Here is an 8,620-nt window from a genome sequence, read left to right as displayed (position 1 = left end):
GTGATTGATGATCACTGTGATCTAATTAGCCCCAAATTCCCCTTTGGTTGACAAATGGCTGTCTAGCACCTGCCGCACACATGCGTCGTGACCGCTCTCAAGAGGGTCAAGCCTTCGTGATGATCACTGTGATCTAATTAGCCCCAAATTCCCCTTTGGTTGACAAATGGCTGTCTAGCACCTGCCGCACACATGCGTCTTTCGTGACCGCATAAAGAATGCAGTGCTTTTCAGAAACTCCCATCTGTTTCCCTGCACCTTCAACGGACTATGGTGAAATGGGGCAGGCAGAGATTAAACCCACCCTCTTTCGAATCACACTGAAAATGCTCCGAAATTCGTTTCACATAAGGTTCCATTTCCTAGGGGAACAAATTTGCAGACACATATTTCTTCCACCTGTAAATATGCCTAAAATGTGCACGTAACTTCTGACGTGTATTGGTGGCATTCCTGTCTTGTTTTGCAGGAAGTGCTGTATTGGTGGCATTCCTTTCTTGTTTTGCAGGAAGTGCATTTGATTCTTCGACTTTGGACGGTGGCCCTGCAGATTATAAGAATGAGGATCGGGACCCAATTTGAAAAGCAACAGCACCAAAACAATGAACAAATCGCCCTGGATGTTTTGTGATTGCCACATTACATAGTGCAACTGAAATAAGATGAAAGACGATCAGGCAGACTGGGAATTACCCGAACTGCTATGCATACGGCCGCACCAGCTGTTTCCAAAGTCCGGTACTGTGGTTTACATAAGATATTGTGAAGCAAACCCTAGCACTTGATATGGTACTTTTCAAGCGTTGGCACAAACTACCGCACAACACGTCACCATATTTTTCCTTTTTATACTCGTCGGGCATACCTTGTCTCCTAACTTCCATCAACCTAATTTCCTGTCTGAACACTGGGTCGGGGATGTATGGAGACAAACATTCGCTGGTAAACTGGGATACTGTTGACTGGGGACTTAATTAAATCTCAAATAGAATGTCCATTTGTAATATTCTTGATCTGAATTTCCTGTCCAAATGCCTAATAAGGATTTGGTTGAAGCGATATTCTCTCACATGACCTTACTAATTAGGGTGCTGAAAACTCTTGGACAGCTCACTACCGGTTTTATCCTTTTGAGGCCTGATAACTCATGGCTAGTCCATCAATGTTGGTCAATCCTATTTTACTCTCAACCAAACGTATGCAGTGTAAAAACGTACCTGCAAATTACAGTAACCGAAGGGTTTAGCTGGGTGTCCCCGTATTTTCAGTTTACTTTGTAAATACATGAATATTTTTACCTCACACTATCACTCTTTTCAACACCATCAGCAGTAAATAAGGAGGAGTCTCAATGAAATGAAATAGGCTAGAATTTCGACTTGTATGTTAAGGAGCCTCTGCCAGAACCATACAAAGTTGGCTTCTAAAGTCATAGTCGGGAAATGATATATGAACAGGGTAGCGAAGACGGGGTGCAATCAGCAATCTGATAGAGCATTTATTGAGAATCGAGCCCGTCTCAAAGGCCCCCGCTATCGGTTGGACGGTTTTTTCTATCAGCTCAAAACTTTATTAGATGCTTCAAGAAACAAACGACTTACCTCTCCTAAACAGTCCCTGTTTCCCATTACTTCCGGTAGCCTGTTGTCGACTGTACGGTGCTCCGCCCTCTATCACTGACTGACATTGCATGTGTGATTGTCTATTAGCCCCCGGAATGAAGCCCGTCAGACCGTTTGGGAAGAGGTTGTATGATGAAGAGTATTGTTCAAGTTCTCCAAGAGATGAAGGGAATCCGTGTGAAACCAGAGACGTCGGAGTTGAGTCCTGGCGCATCTTGTCAATTCCTCCGCCAACAACACGCGCAATCTCCGAATGGCTTCCACGTAGATCAAACGCGTTCTTCAGAGCAGTGTCAAAATAGGGCGGTGTTCTTGTAGAACAACCAGAAAACAATATGTTTCTTACTCCCAGGTCACCTTCCGCGGCTGCGACGGCACTTGTTCCACTGCCATTGCTTGAATGCAAGGACGAATGGTACAGTAAGGTACCTACGTTTGTGGGGTATATAGCTTCTGACGAGGTCGATACATGTGACCCGCCGGTGCTGGTAACCTCAGTTTCTAAATTCGTCGATCCCAGGGGTGGTGATAAGAAGTTGGATGAATTGTGTGAAGACAAGCCGGAGGAATCACTTGAAGACGGTGTTCCGCTCTGTGAGACAATAGGGCATCAGGTTACCACCAGTATACTGTTTTTTTGCAACAAAAATATGTTACTTGTTTTATGGCCTCAAACCCAGGGCACACGGCAGTAAGCTAAGAAAAAATCAAATACTTTTTAAGCTAAAATGCTAGTTATCTAAATTTTTGTAAAACATCTGCCTGCCTTCCAACTAAAACCGTTCTTGTTGTCCTGATGTCTATCGCTCTGACGTGACTTCAGTTTTCTTGACAAAATACATTAACCACACAATTTCTGATAACTCTTCGATAATCCTCTACAGAGTCCTCCCATCTTGGCCGTATTCGGTGTATGTAGCCCCCTCCCAGTTTCCATCGACCTTATGTTGTACTCAAACAAAAATGGGTGAAATATATCCGCTAGATACGTTAGTATTATCGAACGATTCAACAGAATGTCTCCATCATGTTCCTCATTTTCCAAAGGAGTGACGTTTTGGACGACCCTTCAAAGTTGGAAAGACTAGAAAACCAATTGAACCAAGTCTAAAGTACAAGAATTGCGACTAAGGTCTGACCACTAGGCACTAAGCTGCTGAATTTTGTTGCTTGTTTCACGCATCTACCCAGGCAGACCAGCTCTGACATCGTATGATAAAATGAACCAAACTAGTTATTTCTGTTCAGATGACTTCGTTTCAAAACCTCTTGGTCGGAGCAAATTTCTGTGTTTCTACCGACGCGAGTAAATAGTTATTGAAGCCACGGCTGATCTTCGGTATCGTTGATCATAACTTCTTTTTGTGTCCGTTATTGCAAGTACCTCGATCGCCTGACCGCATCTTTGTTTATTGTTTCGTCAGTTTGTACAGTGCTGACGAAAGTAGAGATTCAGAATGGGAACCCGAGTGGAAAAAATTCAACAAAAAGACAAACGTCCATGAACAGGATTCAAGCCCGCGAACTCTTGCATGCCAATTGAGCTGCCACCCACGGTCGTACGCATGCACTTGAGTTCCTCATTGGCTGGCTACAACTCTGCCGAATATGTCCAACAGTTGGTGGCTCTCCACATAATTCGCGGCCCCTGGTTTAACTTCAGCAGCGGACCAGATGGTAACATCATTCAAAATATACTGATTTTATTCATGTAGACTAAAAAGCCTTTGTTTTTTCTGGTTTGCATTAAGTGCGCCTGTGTTTCCATTCTTGTACTCAATGGATCCCCCTATCCTGTACACCAAAGCTCTTATTTGAAGACGGTACACAGTAAGTGTCAGTCTAGATACACGCTGGCAGTAGCTGGGTTTTCTGGCTTTCAACAGATTTGCGTCTTACACATGGTTCCTCTTCAGGCGGAGTTCAGCAGCCAAACGCTCAACAATCGTCGATACATATATGTGGCATGTTTTAGAATTTACTTGGCATAGTTCAAAGAGTTCAGTAGCCGCTTGATTTAGGATTATAGTGCGTTGCCGTGTGACCATTCCCAATGTGCACAGCTGACTGGAGAGGCAAAATGACACAGCGGCGTGCTTACAACCTTACAACTTCAGAAAGTCTACCTGTAGATATGGCGGTTCTCCAGTTGCTTCATTAGACGCGTATGCTTTTTCCGTCATTTCATAGTCTTCTGAATGGTTGGATCCTGTGCACCGGGCATATTTTTGAGCCTCCGATACAAGTTGAGAAGTTCCGCAACGAGAATCCACCATGTTGCGTGAGGATGGAACAGTTACTGGGCCAACGGGTTTTATCGGAGTCGAGGGTGCCTGCATTTATTGAAGGTAAAAATGGCAGGGTGCATTTTTCCAAGACTTTCTTAAGTCCCTCCACAAATAACATGCACTACAATGAGTCCCTTGGTGAAAAAATGGTTGTATTTTTAGGTGGGATGGATGGCTATGAATATTTTCCTTACTCCGTTTTTGGAGCTAATTGTTGAAAAACGGCCACAAGCTAAATCACAATTAAATACTTTAACCGGAGTTTTCTGGGAGGGAATACCTGAGTAAAACTTGAGATAAGGAGATGGTAACCATCAGACAATCCCTTCTCGCTCTTTAAAATGCCGATTTGAGTTGATACACATGCTCTCAGACAGCCGTTGTCACAATAGGGTCCGTGATACCGACCTTGGTCACTAACATCTTACTGCAGTTGATACTGATGGCGTGTTTCTCGATCGTGCGGAAAACTCGATCGTTTGTTCGCGTCCGTTGCCACTGGTCTTAAAGCGCCATCAAACTGCGCTCTCCGGGGAGCGAGTGATTGTGTATAAACAGCTATAGTCAAGCTAACACCCATAACTGAACTGTGGTCTACCAGTTAACAACAAATTTTGTAGTTCGCTGGCAGCTCACATTTATTCAAACATGTCCAATAGATCGCTTTTGGTGGCGTATGAAATCCGTCCTTAATTGTGAAACAAACCAACTTAATGCTGGTTGCATGCACAATATAGTAGGTAACGAAAAAAGACTTCAGTAGCAGAGCCCACTCCAAACACGCGAACCTGCATCTCAGACTTTCTATTTGACCGTCAGCCTGATATCTCTACAGTAGTTTGCACCCTGCTAGTGTGATTTTTGTACAAAATGTGGGAGAACAAGACCAAAATCACAATCAGGCAGCTTATAGCGTACATTATAGGTGTTTTCTTTCTAAATGCGTTGGCTTGCATTCACCGTAAGTACTGTCAGAATCGTCAAACGGATATACTGAGACGATGGACTTTGAGGTGCTTTACTGTCCTCGCCCTCTATAGCAGATAAACCCACTGTGGCAATTTTCTGGGTAGTTTGAATTCATCTTGTCTAACCTCTTTAGTAACTGCGTTAAAATTGCCTGAAAGCATACGTCTATAGTTCTGCGTCCCTAAAGAGCAAATGTCCCGTGTAAGAAAGACTTTGATCTGGTATCGGTTAGTCGCGCGGTCTAAAATGGAAGCACTGTATACTGGTGTTATACTGTCCGTAAATTTAAACTCAAAATGTATAGCGATCAGAATTCTTCCAATGCATCGTGGGGTTTCGTTTTTGTTTCCAACGACCTTGGTAAAAGGTTCCATTTTATTCGTTTGAGAGTACTAGAATTCTCGCCAAATCTACCGGTCTTTCGCACTGAAGAATCAAACGGTTTCAAATCGATGAGCCAATTCTGTTAGCATACCTTCTGTCACGATATACTCGGTCGTATATGCTTTGGCAGTCAAGCATCAAGTTTATTTCAGATAGGTGCTCCAAATGTTATCTGGACTGCCAGTACATTTATCCCAAGGAGTCAGTAGACAGACTTATTGACTGATCCCAAACCATTTGTCCGCATAATTTTTCCACACAAATTAATGGAAATCTTAGATTTTGGTTTCCTCTAGAGTCTGTCGTTTGTGAGTCACTCAACTACCATTGTTGAGTGCTGTTACATACTAAATTTATCGGCTTGAATAAAATCTTTCGATAGCCCATTGCTCATTTCGAGCTCTTTTTCGAGCTCATTGGTTAAAACCACTTTCCGAATTTTCATCAATCTGATTCAATGTGCATGTGAACACTCATTAGCAAATTAAATTGGCGTCAATGGATAAATCAGCTGACTTTCGGTCAGATTGCTCTTCTCTACTCTTATTTGATGAACATCATGGAAGACGGATTCAGAAGAGGTTTATTTTAGTCTCTCATTGAGACCAGCTTAATTTGCAGATGAATATTTGTTAGCCTCTTCGCCAAGAAATCCATTTAATGCCGAAGAGAAAGGTTTTTGGAGAGAATAGTTGGCTGGAGGTGGTATCCCAAAGTCTTTCGTTCTTTTGGTTGTCAACCAAGATGCTGATCATATCACAACTGCTGGAACTAATGAAGTTAACCGGGAAATTCTGACAATCTTCGTTACTGTACCTCCAGAACAGAACTAAATTTTTCCATGCTTGTACAAATCACGCCGATCCAGTTTCAACGGTCCTATAAAACAGCAGACGATTGCATGTTATCGCCACTGACCCAATAATTGACCAATAATGCCAAATTTCAGGTGGACGTATTCGGATTTTATTTGTCTTCCTGTGGAGCTGCCTTTTGCAGACGAAATGAATGCAGTCAGTGATAAGATTGAGTGAGGTTATCCTACATATGACGGGACCTCGATCTCAAGCGCTGCTTAACCAGTCAAATAAGAAGCTTTTCTATTTCAGCTTTATTTCAATTGTAGGCCGTTGGCGACATCACCAGACAAATATGTTTTCCAAGTCATTCTTTCATACTTAGAGCCTCTAATTCTATAAATACACTCATTTACAAATCAATTTGGTTTTCACGGGAGACAACCGAGTTTTCAGTGTATGACTTTTTTGGACTGAGTGTGCTGCACAAAGGACGCTGCATGTTTCAGTTGAGTCTCCCGTGAAAGTCAAGTTGATTTACAAATGAATGTATTTGTCAAAATATGTCCAATTTTGGTTCAAGTAGAACATAAGGTTGACGGAAATTCGGGGACTGCGCCTACTTGATGAGCCCCAAGAAGGGCGAAACCGGTTGTGGGCTGCCGAAAAGTCTTCAGCAACCTTGTGAGTAGTTTCCTCCAATTCTAGCTTTTCCATAGTCTTTCTTACCAATGACCGTTCTTCAGGTATATGTTTACCGAGGATACTGAACGTAGGTCAACGATGCCACACCGATGTGCAATAGTCATTGCCACAGCTTGACCACATAGGTCATACGGAAAGGGAGAATTCAGATTGATTGTTTTGTCTAAAAAGGTCTCTTCAGGTAAATATTTCTCCAGTGTGCATTGCGAAACTCACAAAAACCCTAGACAACGTCAGTTAAGGAGGCTGGATGAACACAATATAGAAACACGCTTTCTTACCATGTAACTGTGCATGCTAGACACTCGTTCAGGTTCGCACAAGTACCAATCTGAATTTGCGATTTTTTTAATCGTTCAACCACTACATAACATGGTGCTGTTGATCATTTGTTTGTGAAAGACCGAAATCCCTTCGTGATTGAATGAGGTCACCTAACCCTGACTTGCCCTCACCCATAAGTTAACCTGGCTGTTTGTTCTTCCAATAACCTCTAGTTTCGTTGCGTGTGTCTTACACCTGACAGTCATTTTCGCTGCTTACTAAATAAACCGAGCACCCAAAGTTGTCCACACAGAATTTACTCTCTTCATACTTATGGTTGCGTGAATCGGTACTTGTTAAAACAATTAAAGCGGAAAATGTGTGCCCTCTCATCTAATCGATAAAATCTCAAGGACACTGAATCGTGCCTCATATGTTCACAAACCTCAAGTCACATTGGGCGGCTTCACGCCTCCCTTTCAAGCAAATAATCGACTTACACTTCAGTAGTAGTTTCCTGCCCAAGTTTGCATTTTCTTGTATCATGCAAAGTGAATCGGCGTATGCTAAAAAGTTTAAGAGCTCTTAGGGACTGTTTTAGCCATATTGGGAATCATCAGCACCGACCATCTTACAGAATGCATTGTCACATGAAAAATTGGATAAAGTTTATCCTCTCAAAATGTACATAAATTTATAACGTACGGAAGAACTAAGCAAGCGAAAGTTTTTGTTTTTTCCCAAGGAAATACAGAATACCAGGCCACACTATTTTTCTTACCTGATCCGTTGTTCTGCTTAATTGAAACCCTAGTTGCATATGAAGGGCACTGGTCAAGCTCGGTTCATTATTCCCGTTAGCAGAGATTTCCGTTGAGGTTGCTGAGGTGTTTGAATACGGCTCAGTTACTGGCTGATGCTGGTAGTAGCTGCTACTCGGTGTGAAATTATAACCAGTTGGGGGAGCAGGATAACTTCGTTGGTGTGATAACGAACTCAGCACAGAAGACTGTGGATACAACTGTGGATGGCCCATTGCGCCCGCGTACCCCATGCTTCCACCAAAGAAAGGTCCCAAGGAGGCAACTCCAGAGGCGGGATGCAAAGCCGCAAAGCCTGGGTTGTTGAATGTTGGCATGGGCGGGTAATATGGTGGAGGGAAGTAGGGCGGTTGAAAGTCTAAACCTGTTTCAACCGTGGTCGCGTCCGATTCAATTAGAGGCTGTGTCTGAACCTCGTTTGTCAATAACCTCGTTCGTTCCTGGAAAAAAGCAAGCAGAAATCCTAATGAACTTTGTACCGTTGAGTCGGGTTACTCCAAAATACGCATTTGAGAAAATACGGTGGATAAGAATTATTTTTCGGAAGGTAGAAGTTCTCACCTAAGGGGTGGTATAAGTTGTGTAGAACTCACAGATTTTACATCATTCCATAAAATCAAAAAGCTCAATGTAGCCTGCTTCCCTAGATTGGTACTGGCTTTCTGGACGGAATCCGCTACAAAACGTTTACCTTGTAAGGGGTTGTATAACGAATAGGAGTAATTCGTTTGTCATGTAATAGCAGTATATACTACTCCTATGTGCTGGAC

At 42.7% G+C, this 8,620-nt stretch overlaps 1 protein-coding gene across 1 annotated transcript in view; it reads right to left on the bottom strand.

The window, feature by feature from the left end:
* T265_12481 (hypothetical protein) overlaps window positions 1-8,290 on the bottom strand; it is a gene marked incomplete at both ends in the record, with an annotated part of 15,283 nt that extends 6,993 nt beyond the window's left edge. The window contains 2 exons of the mRNA XM_009164005.1: window positions 1,602-2,214; window positions 7,811-8,290. Of these exons, the coding sequence (XP_009162269.1) occupies window positions 1,602-2,214; window positions 7,811-8,290 (1,093 nt within the window). The remainder of the gene's footprint in view (window positions 1-1,601; window positions 2,215-7,810) is intronic.
* Between the last annotated feature and the right edge of the window lie 330 nt (window positions 8,291-8,620).

This window comes from Opisthorchis viverrini, assembly GCF_000715545.1.
Source record: "Opisthorchis viverrini unplaced genomic scaffold opera_v5_2, whole genome shotgun sequence".
In the NCBI taxonomy this organism is placed as follows: Eukaryota; Metazoa; Platyhelminthes; class Trematoda; order Opisthorchiida; family Opisthorchiidae; genus Opisthorchis; species Opisthorchis viverrini.
The sequence above is the reverse complement of the archived record's forward strand: the minus strand, read 5'-3'. Positions and strand labels throughout refer to the sequence as shown.